The sequence below is a fragment of the Mustela putorius genome, unplaced genomic scaffold, assembly GCF_011764305.1.
Source record: "Mustela putorius furo isolate JIRA1106 unplaced genomic scaffold, ASM1176430v1.1 tig00003853_pilon_pilon_pilon, whole genome shotgun sequence".
Lineage (NCBI taxonomy): Eukaryota > Metazoa > Chordata > Mammalia > Carnivora > Mustelidae > Mustela > Mustela putorius.
In genome coordinates this window covers 32895814-32918625 of record NW_025422005.1, presented here as the reverse complement: position 1 = coordinate 32918625, position 22812 = coordinate 32895814, and the positions used below count along the sequence as shown (strand labels likewise).

Here is a 22812-nt window from a genome sequence, read left to right as displayed (position 1 = left end):
AGACATCCCGGTGGGCATCCGCGCTTTCCTCGAGGTTTGTATTTTTAAGTCAAAGGATTGTAGAGCTAGAGGGGGGAGTAAATATCAACTAACCCAAAACGTTTGTCAGAGAACTAAACGTTCCCTGTGTGAGGAGCTGTCTCTGGGTCCCCCAATGCTCCTGCACAGGGATTTTTCTGGGTCCTACCTCGGTAAACCTGACTACCATTCATAAAGCCGGCACAATAAGATTTCCAAGGTATTTCCAGGATGATTCCCGCCCCCCCCCCCCAGGTTTTAGTTAAAAAAGAAGGAGAAGGAGAAAGGGAAGAAGGGGAAGAGGAAGGAGAAGGAGAAAAGAAGTTTAATAGAATATTCTCATATCTGCAACGGTATTTCAGTGCAAAGAGCAAAGAATGGTGTCTTCAGAACTAGATAAACTAGATTTATAATCCCAGTTCTACCGCCTAGCCATTTGGAGCACCATCCCTCGCCCCCATAAAATCCCGGGCAGAATTCTTTTAAAGATTAAATGAGTTAAGGCTTCTGCTTCCACAAATATCAGTTCTCTTTCCCGCTGGTAAATTTCTCTTGGGTGCAGCCAGTGTGAACAATGGGAATTAGTTTTAGGATTAAGATATTCAGGAAAGTATATTTAAAACTGAGTATGAATGAGCGAAACATAAATCCCCCACATACACTATTGCTTATAAATTGATTAAAATGCTGAGAAGGCGGATCAGAAATAAAACTGTGGCTTCGTTTCTAACTATGGTTAAAGCGTGCTTGGGTGGATTCAAGGCTGTTCAAATACCAATTCCGTAAGATGTTTTCCTGTTACCAGTGCAAAGCCCTTCCCCACAACATCTCATTCGTGATGAAAATAACATCATGCCAAACAGCAAATATCAAACTTTTATTTAAGAACTGTACAAAAGCAAATAATAAATTTCACCCATGCATTGTGATAATTAAATGTATATATCAACTTGACCAGGTTACAGGGTGCCCAGACATTTGGTCAAACATTATTCTGACTGTTTCTGTGAAGGGTGTTTTCCAATGAAATTAACATTTAAATTGGTAGAATGAATAAAGCAGATTTCTCTCCCGGATGTGGATGGGCCCCATCCAATCAACTGAAGGCTTAAATAGAACCAGAAAGCAACCCAACCCCTAGTATGAGAGAATTCTTCTTGCCTAAGGGTCTTTAGCCTGGGACTTTGACTTTTTTCCCCCCCCTACCTTCAGATTCAAATGGAAATACTGATTCTTCCTGGGTCTTAAGCCTGTCAGCCATCAAAGGAACTACGCCATTAGCTCCCCTATGTCTCCAGCTTGCTGACTAACCCTGCAGATCTTGGGACATGCCAGCCTCCATAATGATGTGAGCCAATTCCTTACAGCAAATCTCTATACATATAAATATAACAAATATATATTGCCCTGGAGGACCCTGACTATGACAAGCGCTAACAGAGAGAACTTCCAACAGAAAGATCCAGTTTCCATTGGGTAGAACTGTGTACTCATCTGCGAACTGGTATCAGCCAGTATCTCTACAAAGAGGCCAGATCACGTATGTGGAATGACTTGAAAGTGAGGAAGGTTCGTTCTGCAAGCCACATTAAAAAAGGAGGTTCAATGTTTTAACCTCACGCATGAGCTACCAACTTCCTACTTGAAATCAGTACTCTCACCTAAGAGGCTGTTTGCTACACAAATAGTCAAGTCTTCTAAGATAATGGGCTTATGGGGAAAAATAGCCTCTACACACTGGTGGTCAGAACTGCCACTTTTCTGGCTGGACCTCTCTAAATCCCAAGAGGAGATTCGAAAGGACCAGGGTAACTGACAGACTCATCCATGCCTGTCTTTCCAAGCCCAGCCCAGCTGGGCTGCTGTGTTTGAAGCTCTGCATCCCAGCTCCCTGTCCGTGCTCTTGAGGCTTTTCGGGATTATGGCTACCACACTTAAAATCCCTGTACCTGCTTAGCATCAATAGGTAAGTTAGCTTTGAAAACGTGTACATTGGCTCTGGATGGCAGGAAACTATACTGTAAACAAGCATCAAGGAAACAGAAAGGGAGGGCATGTTTTACTCTTCCAACTTCCCCATCCCATATTCCAGAAGAAGAAGGAAGAGCATGTGACCCAAAGGAGCTAGAGGCCTGCACTGAGAGAAGGAAAAAAGCCATTCTGGAGGGAATAAGAGAGAAGTCAGGGACCGGGCACCATAACCTCATGACTAAAAAAAGGTCAAGTGCAGGATGAGGCAGGGTGAAGTTCCTTTAACTAGCTCCTCGAGGAGAGAACCCCTGTATCTTGGGGACACACATTCACCATCCCATCATCCACTAAACCTAATCTGATGGTTGGTTTTCAAGAATTCTTCCAGAGCAATGGGAGCTTTAAGTCCCGGAAGGATGACAGAGTTTAGAACTGAGCGCTGGGTGGAAGGTGATGGGATTCGAAATCACAAGGTCTAGATCTGGGGAAAGGAGATGGGATGTTTCAGAATCAGGTGTTGGGCCAGCAGACGGAAATCCAGGGCAGGACGCTGGACCCTCGGGGGAGTAGGTAATGAGGTACAGCCCTAAAAAGAAGGAACCTTGAGACCTTGAAGGGCTGGGGCAAGGTCAGAGGGCCAGGGCAGGATCATATCCCTGGGTGGGAAAATCTCCGGTGCCTGAAGGGGGAATAAGGAAGGGTTCACGTTCATGGTCACATCTCCATTCGCATGACCTTTTTCTTCTGGCTTGCAGACGGTTGGTGGTTCTGATTTCTGGAGTTCTGAGCAGATGATTAGAGGTGCTGTGTTTTTCCCACCGTCATGAAGGCAGGGCTCAAAGAAAGGGCGAAGGGGGCCAGAGAAGGTGTGGGTGAAAGTAAAGATGTGGGATCTGCTGGTCACATTGTAGAAGGAAATGATGCCTGCCTCATAGTCCAGGAAAATTCCCACACACCTCGGGGGCTCCTTGAGGCGCAGCGTAGTCTGTGGGGATGTGAGAGCTTCGTACTCCTTCTCACTACTCTGGCGGACAAGCCAGTGTCCATTGGCAGGCGTGGCAGTGATCTTCCCCTTCCTGCTCACAGACTCACTACATACCCCCAGGGCCCATTTAGTTTTGTCTCCCACGTCTACCTCCCAGTAGTGACAGCCTGCCGTGAAGTACTCAGCGCCCAGGACACTGACGACGAAGTCAAATCGCTGGGGGCTGTCGGGCACAGGCTGCCTTCTGTCTCCAAGCTTCACACGTCGCCGGTCCTCAGACAGGATGAGTTTGGGATGTGCTGTGTCTGGGTCCAGGGTCACTGCCACTGCAGAGAGTCAGTGACAGGTGAGGCTGGGGAAGGCAAGGTCTTAAGGGATCTTTGGGTAGCTTTGGAGGGAAAGATAATCTCTAGGTCTGTGATCACTGTCATTGGTCTATTTGAGTTCATGTTTCCCCTTCCCCTATATGTATGGGAGCCAAAGAAAACTGTCTTCCAGTCTCCTAGATCTGCTGAGAGTGTATTAAGTTGAAAGAAGAAAAAGTATTTCATCTCTCTGTGAAGCTGCCTTAATCCCTAGGAAACACTGCCTTCATCTTGGATGGTCCCAAGGAATGCAATGTATGATAATAAACATAGGCTTTGATGTTAGACCCCCTAGCCAGCTAGGATGTGTGAGTCCCAGCTCTGCCACTTGCTGGTTATGTGACCTTGGGCTTGTTACTTATCTCCCAACTTCAGTTCCTTCTTCTATAAAATGGAAGTAGGGGCTCCCATTTGTATAAATTTTGCTAATACATGAGATGGTGCCTAGTTCACACAGTGAGTGTGTGATGTTCATTTTGTAGTTAAAATCATTGCTTATAATTATCATTTTTAAGGGATAATATAGATAGAAGGATTCTTCTTTAAAATTGTGGATCATGAGGGTCACAGTGAGTCTCCCCCTTTTGCCAAGCATAGAAAACAGGCTCTTCTTGAAGAGAGAAGCCATGAAGTCTGTACTCAGTCAAGGTGGTAGGAGTGAGCCAGACCATGAGTGTCAGACGGGTACGGGTTTATGAGCTCCTTGAATGCCAACCAAGGTAATCTGGTATTTTCTCAAGTGCCAACTCCTCAATTCTATTGTACCTGCCTGAAAGAAGCCATGTGAACAGAAGGGGGATGAGTAGCTGGATGATAAGGACTGCCAGTAGGTGAAAGTAACAGGTCTCATTAAAATAGCAGCAAAAAAGGGGCACCTGGTGGCTCAGTCGTTAGGCACTGCTTTTGGCTCAGGTCATGATCCCAGGGTCCTGGGATTGGGACCCTGCATTGGGCTCCCTGCTTGGCAGGGAGCCTGCTTCTCCCTCTCCCTCTCCCCCTGCTTGTGTTCCCTCTCTCACTGTCTCTTTCTCTGTCAGATAAATAAATAAAATCTTTAAAAAAAATAGCAGCAAAAAAATTGCCAACTATTTAGGAATAAAATGAAAAGAGATGTGAAAATCTTCTAAAATAAAACTATGAAACCTTTTCATAGTGTGTGCTGTGGGAGCATGAGCCTCACCCACTGTCTTCTTGGAGAAATTCAGTCACCACCCCCCAAGAAAACTGATCTTGGAAGAAGGACATGGCAGGTGTGTAGACAGAAATAGGAGCACTGGCTGTTGGTCCAACTGTGGGATAGGAAGGACTTCCCAAATTTGAAAGCATGGAAGAGACAACACAGGAAAAGACAAATAAATTTGACTACATAAAAACAAAACAATCATAAAACAACAACAACAAAAAAACCACAAGGAAAGTAAAATGAAAATGAAAAACTTGGAAAAATAAATTGTGAAAAATATGACAAAGAACTAGTATACTTTATATAGAAAGAACCCTTACAAATCAAAAAGTAGTCTGGACAGGACAGGAACAGACCAGTCACAAAGATGACATCCAAATAACCAACACACTTATGATAAATCTCAAAAATCATAGAGAACCCATAAGAAGATCACGAGATATAGATATAGATATAGATATAGATATAGATATAGATATAGATATAGATATATAGTGTTTTAAATGAGGGAAGACTTTCCAAATCTAAACGTGACCCCCCAAATCACAAGGATTTTTTTTTTAATTTGATAAGCAGTTAAACAGATTTTATTTTAAAAAGCTTTAAATGACAGTCTGCATTCCACAGGACCAGAGCTATGGGCTCTGACACGTGGATGCCCTGACTGGTATAACTTACCAAAGTGCAGCCTCGCCCGCCTCCAGCCTGAAAGACAGAAAGGAGATGCTTGAATTAAAAGTTAGGAAAACGGAGAACTCTTGGGGCATGGGGGCCAAGTGCAGGGGAAGGTGTACCTTACCTGAGTTCGCCGCAGCTCTTTTCAACTCTATAAGAGAAGAAAAAAGGAGATGAGCTATTGCTGGAAATACAGACTCAACAGGAGACTAGGTGGTACGAGAGTTAGAAAAACACGGGACACTTACTCAGTTCACTCCGGAGTTTCTCTGAAGAATAAAAACAGTTGGATCAATCAGAACAAGGACTTCCAGAGTGCTGCAGTCCCATACCAACCATATTCCCACATCAGACCCTCAGTAGCAATACGCTGAGCTTTCCCATAGTGGGGCTTGCCACAGCCGTGGCTCCCAGCCATGGGCCAGGGCTCCCCGGGGACAAGGCAGAGGAGAGTCAGCCAGTTTCTGTGACTGCCAGAACTTTCTGGCAGACCAAGTCAACAACACATCTTCTGCTTCTAGGTCACCACAACATAAACATTTGTAGGATGTTGTGGGAGAAGAATAAAGTCCAAGTTCATTTAAAACCATCACCCAATGTCCATTTGATTTCCTTGGGTATATTTTCTCAATGTAAAATAAAAGAGACATGTCATCACATGTCTGAAGGTTTTTGTGGTTATAAAGAGGTTCTCATGCGTGAAGTGGTGGAGAAACGCTGCTCCACACACTCACTGTAATGAGGATCCTGAAGGGAATGTCACACCTAGGGAATAAAAAAGGTCTCCCAGGTAGCTTCACCCATGGGAGGTGAGCGCTTCCCAGTAAAATCTTTCCCACGTAGAGACAAGATAACAGTTCTGTGGGAAAGAGGAACAGGAAATATTTGAGAAGAGAGGACTTTGAGAACCAATACATCTCCAAGCCCCATGACCTCAAGTACCCTTGCCCCCATCTTCTGCCCCAAGAAGTGAAACGGAGACACTCATCCTAAAGCAAAGACATCAGCAGAAGGAGGTTTGTGCCATGGATGAGGGGTGGAACTTACTGAGGGCTTTATGGAGCCTTCCTAAAAAACAGAAAAAGGCATGCGTGAATAGATGGGACACAGGAAGGCTCATCACTCCATTCCCCCCCTCCCACCTGACCAGTGGAAGGGGTGATGAACCAGCCTGTGGGCCCTGAAACTTCCTGAGGATCTGGACTGCCCGGAACTTTGGGTTTGCCTTTCTTGACCCTCCCTTTTTGTCCAGCTCTTTTTCTGTGGTCCCCATTGAGAGTTCTGTGTGTTTGTAACTGTGTGCTCACGTACGTGTGTCTTGTTGTCCTTTAGAAGCCTACTGTTGCTAATAGCGATATTGTGAGACTCCCAGTCGGAGACAGCCCCACTCTACCACACTGTGCCCTCCGCCCCTGGACAGAATGGCCATAGCATCCCTGAGGTGGGTGCGCCCACACTTTCACCGCCTTGAAGGAGATGGGATGCAGAAATCAGGGCAGACAGAGCCATTTCAAGCCAGGGACTTGTCTTCCCAGCAAGACCTTCCAAGGGCAGAGCCCCCTGGTTTTTTTTTGTACGCTGGATGTGTCTGACTTCTACTCTCAGTGGTCCAGGGCAAACACTCAATTAACGAAGATGACAGGTGGAAAGGGAAAGGGGTACCAGGCTTTGTAATAAGAACTTTTTAAGTTGTTTATTTTAATCCTGAAAACAATCAGGTGAGGAGACTCACAGTCTCCATTTTACAGATGGGGAAACCAAAGCTCAGAGCAGTGAAGTACCTTGTCCAAGGCCAGTAAGGGGCACACTGGTGATCTGAGCCGAGAGTCACTGAACCAGCCCTTTTCTGTAGAGCCGGGGATCCTCCCCTTATATCACACTGCCTCTCTCAATGCAAAAGCTGTATGGAGTTCTGCGATGCTCATACACCCCATATGACCATCATAATACCTTTTCAAATAATAAGTAGACCTTCTTTTTAGGTGATTGGTGAAAAGGCTGATGAAGGGAGCTCAGGACAGTTCAGACCTGTGAATGTTGATCAAGGGCATCCCCTCACCATGGTTGCTCTATAGCCCCTTGATATGGGAAAGTAAATTCCAATAATATTAATGGAAGGTGTGTGTGTGTGTGTGTGTGTGTGTGTAATGTGTGTATGACAGACTGTCAACATTCATGTAGAAGTGGGAAGAATGTGTTCTTTGTTATTTGTCCCCTACTCTTTATTCTGTACATATAATTACCTTTTTCTTTTGCGTGGTCTGAGAGAAGATTTTCTAGAGGAAGAAAAGTAAATGAGATTCTGTGCCATTACTTTGACGGTCCCCAACTCCTAATGAGTTCACCTGCCTTTGAGGCTCCCTATCTCTACCTCCCTGACCCAGGCCCTCACCATCTCTCATCTGGATGACAGAAATGGTGCCCCCCACCAGCCCCCTTCATCCTGTCTAGCTTCCTCTGGTCCCTTCTTAACACTGCAGCCAGAGAGCTTCTCGAAGCACAATTCTGGTCAGGACTGCCCTCCCTGTTCACTGCTTCACCACTGCTCCAAAAAGAAAAACGAAAGCCCTTGACATGATCTACAAAGCCTCCCCTGGCCTGACCCCTGCTAAGTCCACAGCCTCATCTCCTGTCACCTTTCCCCTCACTTCTGCACTGTGTGTCTTTTGCATGTTGTTCTTTCTGCTGCGGAAGGTTTTCCGTTCCCTCTTCCTCCAAGCCTGCCTGTCTTCCAGATCAAACATCCTCTGGGGACTCCGCTCCTGTCCCTCAAGTTTGGTTGGTTGGTTCCTCCTGGATCTAGTCTTTACGGCCCTTAGAACTTCCTCTCATGGCATGTGTGCACATTTATTTATGTAATTTCTTCACTCACATCTGCTTCCCTGACTGGACTGAAAGCTCCAAGAAGGCACAGACTATATCTGCTTTTACTTGCCATTGTGACCCCAGTGTCTAGTATATTCCAGGGCACTTAGTAGACAATCACTAATTTGTTTGTTGAATGAATAAAAGCTCCCCCCATGTTAGACCTACATGACCCCCACAGATCAAGCAGTGAGTTCACATACAAAAATCACCAAATGTACTAGAAGGCAAGCTCTGACAAGTTAAGTGTCTGTGAAAACTGGAAAGGAAGGTAAAGATGTCCCATCACCCCTGCCTGTAAGGACAGCAGATACTGGGATTTTCAGCTAATCTAAAACTAACAAAATGATTAAAACACAGTAACATCTCCACCCAACTCAGGACACTTACCTACCTCCATCACCTGTTCATAGAGAAGCTTCTCTAGAAGACAGAAAGAGAGAGGTATCAGCTCAGTTTAAGGAAGGGCTTTTTCTAATAGGCAGGGTTGTCCAAAGATGGCCCAAGCTGCCTAGGAGGACTTTGCTCCTTGTCACTCTGGGCGTGTGACTATTTGAAAGGATTAGCAGGTCTTCAAACCATCAGATCGGGGAAAAAATATTGGATTCTCTGACTCTCAGGGTCATGTGCAACCCCGCGATCCTGTGAAATTCAACCTTATTTGTGGGGTTTTATCTCATGGCTAGAATTGTGTTTCTTAATTAACTAGCAGGCTGGCAAGATCAGTTCTTTCCTAATTTATCAAAAGATAATGATTCACAGCTCTATCCAGGATTTTTCTGCAGTTTCTCTGACCTTCTCTGCATTGGGAGTCCCCAGGCAAGGCTCTACCAGTTCTCTCTCTGCCATTTTGCAGGGTCCCCAACCTACAGGTAATTCACGTCCACGTCTACTTCTTCCTGGACATTTCCTAGAGAAGCCCATTCCACTTCTTGCCAGCCGGGGCGCCTTTACCACTTAGTTACCTTTTGATCTTCTTTGCTTCCAGATGAGGTAAATGCCCACGATGATGAGAATTCCCAGGACAGGCAGGATGACAGCAAGAGCCACTGTAGAGGAGGAGATCCTCCCTGGAGAAGGGGCTAAAACAGAAACCACCAATGGCCACCCTCAAAGAGACATCCAACAGCTTCTCCCATGCCACAGACCTTGCTTCAGATGGCAGATGGCTCAAGCACATCCCAACTTCTTGGTTAAAGAGAGACTTCTAGCCAAGACTGTGGGGGGAGTGACCAGGGATGATTTCAAAGTGAGATGTTCATTTCTTAGGGGTAGTTCTGATGGTCCTGCCTGAAGACAACAGGTTAAACTCCACTTTTCAACCACAACCTTGTCCTATCCTGGATGGAGCCATTATCCGGTGACTTTGAAGGATAGGAGGGGCTTCCTCAGGGATCATCTTTCTCATGAGCACCCACCTGTCTCCCCATCAAGTCCTCACTTTGCTGTGAAACAACAGTCAGTGAGTGACATCTTGGCCCGGAGCCCTACCAGCAGGGGCAGAACCATTTCTGTGGTGCTATAGCAGGAGACCTAAAGCCTGGACAAGAAGAAAGGAGAGAGGAAAGAAGAGATAAAGAGCAGAAGAAGCTCTGTGACTCATGGGAAGAGTCTCAGCTGGATGCGAGAACTCACTCAGCAGTGTGTGACCCTGGGCAAGAGACTGAGCCTCCCCAAGCCTAGCTGACCATCTAGGAAATAGAGATGATGTAATTTCTGTCCCATTGGGTTGTAGGGAGACTTAAAGAGGTCAGGAGAGTAGAGCACTTAGCACTTCATGAGAGGCAGTGGCAGTAGTAAGGGATGAGAGGGGGACAGAGAGAGGAAAAAAGAAGTCCTGACCCCTTCTGATCTGGGACCCCAGGCCACAGTCTGTCTTTCCTGGTTCCAAAACCACTCTGCTTTACCACAAGGCTCCATGTTTAAAGGGTCTTTAAAAGATTCACACCCTTTGGATCCCTTAATTTTACTTCCAGAAATGCATTCTAAGAAAATAATCAGAATCACATCCCAAAATATGTGCAAAGATGTTCACTGAATAATTGGTTATAATAGGAGGAAAAACTGGAGACCACCCAGATGTCCAGAAATAGGGCTCTGATTAATTTTATTATGCTATAACCACACAACGAAGTACTGTGTAGCTCTTAAAAATCATACTGCAGAGAACTACTTAAGGACATGGGCAGAAAATGCTCAGGACGTTGTAACTAAAGGAAAATAGACCCAGCAGAATACATATATGAAAACACACACACTCAAGAGTTGGAGACATACAAGAATGTCTTTAAAGAAATGCCCCCAGAGGTTAAAAGCAGTTCTAATTTAGGACAAAACAGGCCATTTCCGGTTTCTTTATAATGTTCATCACTTTTTCAACTTTTCTACCACAAACATGTGTTCCTCATAGAATTTAAAAAGTTTGAAAATTCTTTATAAAGTTTCCACTCAGGTAGGAGTTTTCCGCAGGGGCTTCGAGCCCGTTTCCTGTCCTGGCTTTTACCTGCTATGAGCATGGCTGTGGTCTTCTCTTGGCCGAGGGCCAAATTGTGGACGGTGCAGGACACGTTCCCCAGCGTGCTGTCCCTGACTCTGCTAGACACCGCGATCCGGAAGAGCCCAGCTTCCAGGACATGGACATCCGACAAGGGTTGAAGCACTCTGCCTTGAGGGTCTTTCCACTGGGCCAAGGGCTGTGGAAACCATCCCGCAGACCTGCACACCAGCTGGATCCATCCAGCGTCGTAGCCCTTCACGTGGATATAAGGGTCGGAGCCTAGAACTGGAGGGAGACGGGGAACACAGATGCCTGATGGTGGGGGCGCGGTCCCCGCCGGAGCCCTGGCTCCCTTCCCGCAGCCTCCCCGGGGGAGGCGGGGCTGCCCTGGCCACTTGCGGGGGCCGCCCTCTCCGCAGCCCCATGCTCCTCCCAACCGGGTGAGAGAGTCTCTGGCTTCATCCTCACACTTCGCAAATGCACCCCTGGGGTAACTGCATCCCACGATTCAGGTCTTGGGGGTACCTCTGTCCCCCCCTTTGAAAATGACTAACCTGCCACCTGCAGGGTCACGATGCCATCCCGAGTCAGGTTTCCGATCTGGACCTCGCATTGGTACAGCCCTCGGTCCTCCAGCCGGACGTGGCGGATCTCCAGGGACACGCTCCCCTCTCCCGGGTCCCTCCGCAGCGCCGTCCGCCCCTTGTATTCTGGCATCACGCCTTCCTCCCGGTCTCTCCCGTCGCGGAACACGTGCACGACCTGGGAGCGGTCCGGGCTTGGGGACCGCAGCCACGTCACCGCGGTGGGCACGGTGACCGGCCACAGGGGGATGGGGCAGGGCAGTTCGGCTGTGCCCCCTAGTGGGGCCAGGTGGTAGTCGTCGGCGTCCCCTGCGTAGTGCGGACAGAAAACAGACAAGGGCGTGTAGGCGGGACCAGAGAACAGCCGCGCGGCATCGGGTGAAAGGGATGTCTTGGCGAAGAGCAAGGCCAGGGAAAGGCATTGGAAAGGACTGGGCGGGGAGGGGTGGGTGGAATAGAACGCGGGAAGAAATAAGGCCCCTTGTTCTTGGGACTCGTTGGGTAGAGGTCCCAGGCAGGGAAAGAGGCTCACCAACTCCTACCTGACAACGGCAGGGGCAGCCGGAGGAACATAAGTGCCACGAGGCAGCTGGAGAGCCAGGAGCCAGAGGAATTTGCCATCTCCGTGGGAACTAGGAGGACAGACGCAGGGAGACACCAGAGAGAGCTGGTGAGCTTGATGTGGGTGCCGGTACAGTGTAAGGAGGTGGGGTGCCGGTGAGGGCTGCTCGGCCAACGCTCTGGAATCACACAGCCTAGAACTGGAATCCCAGCTCTGCTACTTATCTCCCTGTCAACTTGTAATTTAACTTCTCTGGGTAACCTTGTAACTGAGACTCTGTTTCTCTGTCTTTAAAATGGGTATAGTAACTGTGCCTTCTGGCAGGATTATTGTGAGGGTTGAAGGACGGAAGTGCTCAATGTGGAGGCTGGGGTCATGGGTGTCTATGAATGCCATGAGTGAGGACCATGGTGATACGGAGGGTGAGGCACTGAGTGTGATTTGGAAGGCTGAGGGAGGAGTCTGGAAGAACAAGAACTTACACCGGGGACTAAACAGGTGCACATCAGGATACTGGCTTCTTCTAGCACTTAGTGTTCCAAGACAGACTTGGAATGGGCCTGTGGTTAGCCTGTGGTTACCGACAGTGGATTCAAGTCTTGGCTCCATTCATGTGCTAGCTCCATGGCCCTGGGAACATTCTTAATATCTGTGGGCCTCCAGTGCTTAATCTATAAAGGTGGAAACTTCTTCCCGGGTTCAAGGAGGCAATGCATGGAAAGATCTTGCCACAAAGGCCTCGCAGAACAAGTGCTCAGTAAATATGCTGTAGTCGTTATTACTGAAGCAATGAGTGCATGAACCACAAGCACACCCCCGAGGATTCCCTACTAGAAAACTCTCTTCCAAGTCAAACTCTCACTCTTTTCAGATGAAATGATACTTTATGTGGAAAAGCCAAAAGACTCCACTACAAAACTGCTAGAACTCATATAGGTATTCAGTAAAGTATCAGGATATAAAACCAATGCACAGAAATCAGTTGCATGTCTATACACCAACAACAAGACTGAAGAAAGAGATATTAAGGAGTCTGTCCCATTTACAATTGCACCCAAAACCATGAGATACCTAGGAATAAACCTAACCAAAGAGCCAAAAAGTCGGTACTTGGAAAACTATAAAGTGCTCATGAAAGAAACTGAGGAAGACAAAAGAAATGGGAAAATGTTCCATGTTCATGGATTGGAAGAACAAATATTGTGAAAATATCTATGCTACCTAAAGCAATTTACACAATTAATGCAATCCCTATGAAAATACCATCAATTTTTTTCAAAGAAATGGAACAAATAATCCTAAAATTTGTATGGAACCAGAAAAGACCTCAAATAGCCAGAGGAATGTTGAAAAAGAAAGCCAAAGTTGGTGGTATCACAATTCTAGATTTCAAGCTCTCTTACAAAGCTGTAATCATCAAGACAGTATGGTACTGGTACAAAAACAGACACATAGATCAATGGAACAGAATAGAGAGCCCAGAAATGGAGCCTCAACTCTATGGCCAACTAATCTTCGACAAAGCAGAAAAGAATGTCCAATGGAAAAAAGACAACCTCTTCAACAAATGGTATTGGGAAAATTGGACAGCCACAGGCAGAAGAATGAAACTGGACCATTTCCTTACACCACACACAAAAATAGACTCAAAATGGATGAAAGACATCAATGTGAGAAAGGAATCCATCAAAATCCTTGAGGAGAACACAATCAGCAACCTCTTTGACCTCAGCGGCAGGAACTTCTTCCTGGAAACATCACCAAAGGCAAGGGGAAGCTAGGGCAAAAATGAACTATTGGGACTTCAACAAGATCAAAAACTTTTGCATAGCAAAGGAAACAGTCAACAAAACCAAAAGACAACTGACAGAATGGGAGAAGATATTTGCAAAAGACATATCAGATAAAGGGCTAGTATCCAAAATCTATAAAGAACTTACCAAACTCAGCACCCAAAGAACAAATAATTAAATTAAGAAATGGGCAGAATGAACTGATATTTTTGCAAAGAAGACATCCAGATGGTCAACAGACACATGAAAAAGTTGCTCCACATCACTCGGCATCAGGGAAATACAAATCAAAACCATAATGAGATACCACCTCACACCAGTCAGAATGGCTAAATTAGTAAGTCAGGAAATGACAGATGCTGGTGAGGATGTGGAGAAAGGGGAACCCTCCTACACTGTTGGTGCGAATGCGAGCTGGTGCAGCCACTCTGGAAAACAGCATGAGGTTCCTCAAAAAGTTGAAAATAGAGCTACCCTATGACCCAGCAATCACACTACTGGATATTTACCCTAAAGATACAAATGTAGTCCCACTCTCCCACCCTCTGCCTGCCTCTCTGCCTAATTGTGATCTCTGTCTGTCAAATAAATAAATAAATAAAATCTTAAAAAAAAAAAAAGATACAAACATAGTGATCTGAAGGGGCACGTGTGCCCAAATGTTTATAGCAGTAGTGTCCACAAAGCCAAACTATAGAAAGAACCTAGATGTCCATCAACAGATAATGGATAAAGAAGATGTGGTGTATATATACAATGGAATACTATGCAACCATCAAAAGAAATGAAATCTTGCCATTTGCAATGATGTGAATGGAACTAGAGGGTATTATACTGAGCAAAATAAGTCAATCAGAGAAAGATAATTATCATATGATCTTTCTGATATGAGGAATCTGAGAGGCAAGGCAGGGAGGTGTGGGGGGTAGGGAAGGAAAAAAATGAAACAAGATGGAATTGGGAGGGACACAAACCATAAGAGACTCTTAATCTCAGGAAACAAACTGAGAGTTGCTGGGGGGTGGGGGGGGATAGGGAGAGGGTGGTTGGATTATGGACATTGGGGAAGGTATGTGCTATGGTGAGTGCTGTGAAATGTGTAAGCCTGATGTTTCATAGACCTTTACCCCTGGGGCAAATAATACATTATATGTTGATTTTTAAAAAAGAAATAAAAGAAAAAGTACTTGCTACTGCCAGAAATTCCTCTAGTAGGAAACAAAACTTTCATGCCACAACTGGGGATAAAGTTTAATTCTAAAAACTCTGGAGAAGTGGGGCAACTGGGTGGCTCAATCAGTTAAACATTAACCAGACTCTTGGTTTCAGCTCAGGTCATGATCTCAGGGTTATGAAGTTGAACCCCCTCACTGAGCCCCACTTGGGCATGGAGCCTGCTTGGGAGATTCTCCCTCTCCCTCTGTCTGTCTCCCCAGCCCCAGTCGAGCTGTCTCTCTCTGTCTAAAAAACAAATAAACAAAAAATCCCAGCAGAGATATTGTCTCTTGAATTCTCCCCAATATTTCAAATCCTCTTCAAAGAGAAGGGTTTTTATAGAAGTTATCAGACCAGGCCCCTGAAGGTTTTGGAATTGGGCAAACCAGGACTTGGAGGAGGTGGAACTGTCAAAGGGAGTTTGGGAAACTGAAGATGGACTTAAGTTTGAACAAATTTCCAATTGTTTCTCTTGTGGCAAACAGCACACTGCTTTAGGGTTGTTTTTGTTTTTCAATCATGATGCACATAACATCCATCTCTAATCCCCTAGGGTTACAATTGGCAACACAGCAGCAGGACACAGTGTGTGGTTAGGACTGTGTTACAGTCAAGAACCCCCCCCCCCATCCCACCCATTTTCCCCACAGGTTACCAGCTACTCAGAAATTGAACACGAGAAGTTAGGTAAAGGAGAAAGGCTCTCTGCCTTATCAGTTATCATCCAAGATGGAGCATCTGGGTGGCTCAGTCAGTTAAGCGTCAGCCTTTGGCTCAGGTCATGATCTCAGGATCCTGGGATCAAGTCCCACATCAGGCTCTCTGCTCAGTGGGGAGCCTGCTTCTCTCTCTCCTCCCCTACTTGTGCTCTCTGCTGCTATCTCTATCCCTCTCTCAAATAAATAAATGAAATCTTTTTTTTTAAAGATTTTATTTATTTATTTGACAGAGATCACAAGTAGGCAGAGAGGCAGGCAGAGAGAGAGGGAGGGAAGCAGGCTCCCTGCTGAGCAGAGAGCCTGATGTGGGACTTGATCCCAGGACCCTGGGATCATGACCCGAGCCGAAAGCAGAGGTTTTAACCCACTGAGCCACCCAGGCGCCCCACAAAGTAATTTTTTATTAAAGATTTTATTTATTTATTTGACAGCAAGAGAAGGAACACAAGCAGGGGGAGTGGGAGAGGGAGAAAAAGGCTTCCTGCTGAGCAAGGAGCCCTATGAAGAGCTTGATCCCAGGACCCTGAGATCATGACCTGAGCTGAAGGCAGACACCTAATGACTGAGCCACCCATGCATCCCACAAAGTTATTTTTCAAAAGGAAAAACGGAGAGAAATCCAAAAGTCCATTAAAATGAAGATAGTGAACTATGTATGATACACTCTTGGAATGAAATACTACACAGCATTTCATAATCATGTCAAAGAACAATCTTTAATAGCACTGGGAAATTTTTACTATAATCCAAACTAATAACTTTAAGTACAATATACATAGTATCATACCATTTAGGGAGAAGGTGCTCAGGAAAAAAAGGCAAGAACATAGATACTTAAAAAAAAAATGACTACTTCTGGGCGTAGCAGTGAGGATTAGGTGACCTTATATTCCTCTATATTTTCCCAGTTTTCTACCTTGAATACATATAACTTTGATGAAGAAAACAAATACAGTGAATATTAAAAGAAGGAGGAGGAAGATGATGAGGAAGGAAGGAGAAGGAGGAGAAACAGAGTAAATTTTGAGCAAAGGCACACACAGTGCAGGAGGCAAAGAAGCACACCTGGAAGTGCCCCCCATCCCACCACTAACCCCCATCCCCCACACCCACCCCCCGCCCTGGTCAGGGTCCAGAGCCAAAAGTTGCAGCCATAGCTGCTCAGCGGACCCTCTTCTCAGAGCTTGGAATGGAAAATTAACAAGGGCTGCTAGGTCTTTTATTTCACATATTCTTTTTTAAAAAAATATATTTTATTTATTTATTTGACACAGAGAGAGAGATCACAAGTAGGCAGAGAGGCAGGCATAGAGAGAGGAGGAAGCAGGTGCCGAGCAGAGAGCGCTCAATCTAGGACCCTGAGATCATGACCTGAGATGAAGGCAGAGGCTTAACCCACTGAGTCACTCAGGTGCCCCTATTTCATAGATTCATATGTAATAACCACCGGGTCACCATACTGATCTCCAGGATCTATCCTTCTGATCTGGTTGGCCAGGATGGCCCCTCCTTCCATCATGTTCTCAGTTAACATATATCAATATTATAATAATCAACATTCTATTAATGTAGGATTGAATTAACCCCAAATCCTAAATATATTTTTGGATTGCTAATATTGTTCTCTATTAACAGTAGCTCCCATTTACTGTACCTATAGGTATTCTGCATATGTTGTCTTTGGTATTGATAATAACCCTGAGAAGTGGGTATTATATTCCTCATTTTACACTTGGAATAGGAAAGGCAATCATGCAGACACCAGGGTATTATGCAAGGAAACTAGCAGTAGAATGTCGAACAGGGATAATAGATGAAAGAATGAATGAAGACATACACCTGTAGCATGAGATACAAAATGGGCAAATGACTTCCTCACTTTTTTGAGTGATCATCATGGAAGTCCTTTATGAAGAAAGTCCCCCTAATAAATATAAAATATGATTTCACCTTCTAAAGTTCAATATCCATACACAATTCAAGGACCATTCACAACTTAACCACATCGAGTGTTTTGGCCAATGAATATGGTTTATCTCCCCACTTATTCACGTCTTCTTTCATTTCTCTCAGTGAAAGTTCTCACTGAGAATTTTATGGTTCTCAGTGTATAAATCTTACCTATGTTTTGTCAGCTTCATTCCCAAATATTTAATATTTGACGGTATTGTTATTAATTATAATTTCTGATTTTTCATTACTAGCATATAAAAACACAGTTGATTTTTGTATGTTGGTCTTATATCCATGATATTGTTAGATTCAGTTGTCAGTTCTAGTTTTTCTGTAGCTTCCATAGGATTTTCTACATAGGTGGTCACATCACCTGTGAATAAAGAAAGTCTTACTTCTTCATCTGTAATCTGGAGGTCTTTTATTTCCTTATCTTGCCTTATTGCATTGGTTCCTTGCCTTGTTCCTGATCCTAGCAGAAAACATTCCTTCCTCACCATTGAGTGTAATATAAGCTTTTCATGGATGTCATTTATCAAGTCAAGCAAATTCCTTTCTATTCCAAGTTTACTGAGAATTTTTATCAGGAATGGATGTTAAGTTTTGTCAAATTATATTTTTGTATCTATTGAAATGATAAGATAATTTTTTAATTTTTAGTTTGTTAATATAGTAAATTACATTGGTTGATTTTTATTTTTATTTTTTTTAAAGATTTTATTTATTTGGCAGAGAGAGATCACAAGTAGGCAGAGAGGCAGGCAGAGAGAGAGAGAGAGAGGAGGAAGCAGGCTCCCTGCCAAGCAGAGAGCCGGATGCGGGACTTGATACCAGGACCCTGAGATCATGACCTGAGCCAAAGGCAGAGCCACCCAGGTGCCCACATTGGTTGATTTTTTAAATATTAACCAACCCTGCCTTCTGGGGATCAACCCCAGTCAATCATGAAGTAGTAGCCTTTTTTCTATATCTTTGGCTAAAATTTTTTAAAATGCTAAGAATTTTTGCCTCTATGTCCAAGAAAGATAGAGTCAGTATTTCTCTTGTACTATCTTTTTCTGATTTTGGTAATTAAGAGTAATGCTGTTAACATAGAATGAGATGAGAAGTATTCTCTCCTCTTCAATTTTCTAAAAGAGTTTATGCAGCACTGATAGTATATCTTCCTCAAATGTTTGATGGAAATCACCAGTGAAGCCATCTTGACCTAGAGTTTTCTTTATGAGAAGGTTTGTAACTACACATTCAATTTCTTTAATAAACATAGGCTCATTCAGATTATCCACTTCTTCTTGAGTGAGTTTGGTAGTTCGGGTCTTTCAAGAATTTGCTTAATTAATTAATTAATGTAGTAATGTCACCACTCTCATTCCTGACATTGGTAATTTGTGTCTCTTTTTCCTTAATCAGTCTGGCTAGAGCTTTATCATTTTTATTGATCTTCTCAAAGAACCACCAGCTCTTGGTTTCATTGCTTTTCTCTAATGTTTTCCTGGTTTCTACTGTATCAGTTTCTGCTTGGATTGTTATTACTTCCCTTCTTCTGCTTCCTTTGAATTTGTCTTTTTCTTGTTGTTTAGGTCATTGATTTGAAATCTTTTCTAATATATCCATGTAGTACTATAAATTTCTCCGTAGCTATTGCTTTAGTGACATCCTACAAATTTTAATATGTGGTGGTTTTATTTTCATTATGTTCAAAATATTTTCTAATTTCCCTTTTGATTTCTTCTTTGACCTGTGGGTTATTCAGAAGTGTGTTATCTAGTTTCTAAATATTTGGGAACTTTCAAGATGCCTTTCTGTTATTAATTTCTTTTTATTTTTTTTTTTAATTTATTTATTTGACAGAGAGAGATCGCAAGTAGGCAGCGAGGAAGGCAGAGAGAGAGGAGGAAGCAGGATCCCTGCCGAGCAGAGAGCCCAATGCTGGGCTCGATCCCAGGATGCTGGGATTATGACCTGAGCTGAAGGCAGAGGCTTTAAACCACTGAACCACCCAGGCACCCCTTAATTTCTTTTTCTTAAGGATTATTTATTTTAGAGAGAAAGAGCATGTGCACAAGCATGGGGGTAGGGAGGGACAGAGAGAGAGAATCTTCAAGCAGACTCCCCACTTGATCAAGCCAGACCTGGGACTCGATCCCACAACCCATGAGATCATGACCTGAGTTGAAACCAAGAGTTGGGTGCTAAGCCAACTGAGCCACCCAGGTACCCCTCTGTTTATTAATTTCTAATTTAATTCCATTGTAGGCAAAAAAACATATACTGTATGATTTGAATCCTTTTAAACTTACTGACTTGTTTCATGTGCTAGCATATGGTCTATTTTGGTAAATATTTCATGTGTGTGTGTTTCTTAAGGTATATTCTGTTGTTGGGTAGAGTGTGAGTAGTGTGATGTTAGATCTTAGCTTTTTTTTTTTCTTTTTTCTTTTTTTTTTTAGATTTTATTTATTTGAGAGAGAGGGAGTGAGCATGAAAGCAGAGAAGGTCAAAAGGTGAAGCAGACTCCCCATGGAGTTGGGAGCCCAATGCGGGACTTGATCTCAGGACTCTGGAACCATGACCTGAGCCGAAGGCAGTTACTTAACCAACTGAAGCACCCAGGTGCCCCAGATCTTAGTTTTTTAATTAAAGACATGAATTTCATGGGGCACCTGGGTGGCTCAGTGTGTTAAAGCCTCTGCCTTTGGCTCAGGTCATGAACTCAGGGTCCTGGGATCAAGCCCCGCATTAGGCTCTCTGCCCAGTGGAGAGCCTGCTCCCCCACCCCCTGCCCACCTGCCTCTCTGCCTACTTGTGATCTGTCTGTCAAATAAATAAATAAAATCTTAAAAAAAAAAAGATGTGAATTTCACTCATAATGTCATCTGAAAAAAGTCAGATGGCATGTCATCTAAAAATTCCGAAGAATCCAATGGTAAATAAAACCAATAGTAAAGGAAAAGCTAGTATCCTTGGTGAATGGAAGGCTAGGGTCAGATGGCTTGGTTTTAGTCCTGTCTTAGTCCCTAACTTACTATGTGACTTTGTAACTTTGAGCAAATCACTGAGTCTTAGGCCTTGGGTTTCCCATCTTTAAAATGGGAGATTCACTTATATTTGTTGAGTTCATTGCAAATTGGAAAGTACCAAAAGATAAACAAATGTATTTGCCTTTCAATCCAGTAGGAAATATTCTGGAACTCTACTCTAAGAAAAGAATCTGAAAGAAAAAATGTAGTATTATTATAATAGTGAAGAACTGGACTATCTACAAACACATCAATAAGGAAGATGACTAAATAAATTATGGTTCATCAAGTCTATGTTTCCAGCAAAAACTAATAATGATGTATTAAAATCAAAATATGGGGGCGCCTGGGTGGCTCAGTGGGTTAAAGCCTCTGCCTTCAGCTCGGGTCATGATCCCAGGGTCCTGGGATCGAGCCCCGCGTTGGGCTCTCTGCTCTGCAGGGGGCCTGCTTTCCCCTCTCTCTCTCTCTGCCTGCCTCTCTGTCTACTTGTGATCTCTGTCTGTCAAATAAATAAAATAAAAAATCTTAAAAAAAATCAAAATATGAAATAACATATTTACAATGATTATAACTAGACTAAAGAGCGTTTAAGAAAGGAGTTGAGAGTAAGTCCTATAAAATAGGGATGGTTAATAATTAAGACGTTGGAAATACAAACAATTTTTTCTCATCTCTATTTCCTGACTTATTAATAAAGCACACTATAACAATAAAAATATGTATCACAAAACTAAGTTCAGCAAAAGGTAAATTCATGTAATTAAAGAGTTTTGATTAGATGAAGCACTAAATTCCTTTCCAGTTCTAATATACTATAATTCTGCTTCATGAAAAGGAAAAATTTTCAGTTCTTTGCTAGAAATAACTTAATTAGGAAACGTGATGCTCAAGTTTACAAAATTATTAAGTTAGAGGAGGATTAGTGAGAGTCTAATGTTGAGAACCTTCAGAGGGCAGAGTAGTGGTGAAGGAGAGCCATGATATTCAATGCACATTTCCAAGTCCGATGGGGAGAAGAAACCTAAGAACAGGGGAGGAAACTAAAAGATGGTAGTGGGGAGACAGGATAGAAGAAAATGACTGGAAACAGAAAAGGGTGAACAGATAGTGTGTGGGAGTCCTCATCATTGGCTGTCAAGATGCCACCTCTCATATAAGACCCCCATAGTACAGCATGTCCCCCAAGTACACTGCTATATGTAAATATGTATTTTTTCATTGCTATATCAGAATTCTAATTTTTTCTTTGTATTCATCCAACTTCAAGGAACTAAAATCTCTCTTTTCTCACTATGTCCCCAGTTGTGGCCTCAAATTCCCTCAGACTTTGTGAGCCACTCACATGCCCTCTGAGATAGGTTTTTCCTTCCCTGACAGGCACCCACCAGTCAGTCAGCTCCAATTCACCTTCAGGATAGCCCCATAGTATTTCAGCCATTTAAAAAATTTTTTAGGGGCAGCTGGGTGGCTCAGGCTGTTAGGTGTCTGCCTTCAGCTCAGGTCATGATCCCAGGGTATTGGGATCGAGCCCCACTCAGGGATCCCTGCTCAGCGGGGAGTCTGCCTCTCTCTCTTTCTCTCTCTCTCTCCCTCTGCCACTCCCCCTGCTTGTGCTCTCCCACCCTCTCTCCCACTCTCTCACTCAAATAAATAAATAAAATCTTTTTAAAAGAGGTTTTTATTAAATAAAATGTATTGCTTTTTCCATCCTTATTGTAGAAAATCTGGAAATTACCCCCCAAAATGGTTAAAATTTTAAAAATCATTTGTAATCCCTCCACTCAGAGATATGTTTCTTCAAATATTTTTTCCATGCCTGTGTATTATTTTTTTTAATTGGGCCACACTGTTGATATTTGCCAGTTTTCCCAAGTACTACATTATGTACATTTTCCCATACCATCAAATATTCTTTTAATGATTTTAAGTATTCCATCATGGATATCAGAGAATTTAAAAAATGATTCTGTATTTGTAGGATATTTAGGTTTTCCAGCACGTTGTTATTACAAGCATTGTTACAATTGATAATGCATTGAGGACTAGAGTTAGAAGTCTTAGCCCTAATCTTGGTTTAGTTCCTCACTGTTGACTCTGTAACTTTAAGCAGGTCACTTAAACTCTTGGGCTTTGAGTTTCCCATCTTCAAAACAGACTCTTAATGTGCACTACCAAATTGCCTTCTAGAAAGGTCAGGTCAATACCCAACTTTTGTAGCAACATGGAGGGGACTGGAAGAGATTATGCTGAGTGAAATAAGTCAAGCAGAGAGAGTCAATTATCATATGGTTTCACTTATTTGTGGAGCATAACAAATAGCATGGAGGACAAGGGGAGATGGAGAGGAGAAGGGAGTTGAGGGAAATTGGAAGGGGAGGTGAACCACGAGAGACTATAGACTCTG

General features: G+C 43.7%; 1 protein-coding gene across 3 annotated transcripts in view; it reads right to left on the bottom strand.

The window, feature by feature from the left end:
• Positions 1 to 880: 880 nt before the first annotated feature.
• LOC101681655 (erythroblast membrane associated protein (Scianna blood group)) overlaps positions 881 to 22812 on the bottom strand; it is a 31488-nt gene continuing 9556 nt past the window's right edge. For all 3 annotated transcript variants that reach the window (XM_013044969.2, XM_045064344.1, XM_045064345.1), the window contains 11 exons: positions 11686 to 11775; positions 11114 to 11452; positions 10566 to 10844; positions 9028 to 9144; positions 8453 to 8485; positions 7441 to 7473; positions 6245 to 6265; positions 5446 to 5466; positions 5322 to 5348; positions 5201 to 5227; positions 881 to 3300 (listed from right to left, as the gene is read on the bottom strand). In XM_013044969.2, the coding sequence (XP_012900423.1) occupies positions 2576 to 3300; positions 5201 to 5227; positions 5322 to 5348; positions 5446 to 5466; positions 6245 to 6265; positions 7441 to 7473; positions 8453 to 8485; positions 9028 to 9144; positions 10566 to 10844; positions 11114 to 11452; positions 11686 to 11775 (1712 nt within the window). In that variant the 3' untranslated portion in view covers positions 881 to 2575. The remainder of the gene's footprint in view (positions 3301 to 5200; positions 5228 to 5321; positions 5349 to 5445; positions 5467 to 6244; positions 6266 to 7440; positions 7474 to 8452; positions 8486 to 9027; positions 9145 to 10565; positions 10845 to 11113; positions 11453 to 11685; positions 11776 to 22812) is intronic.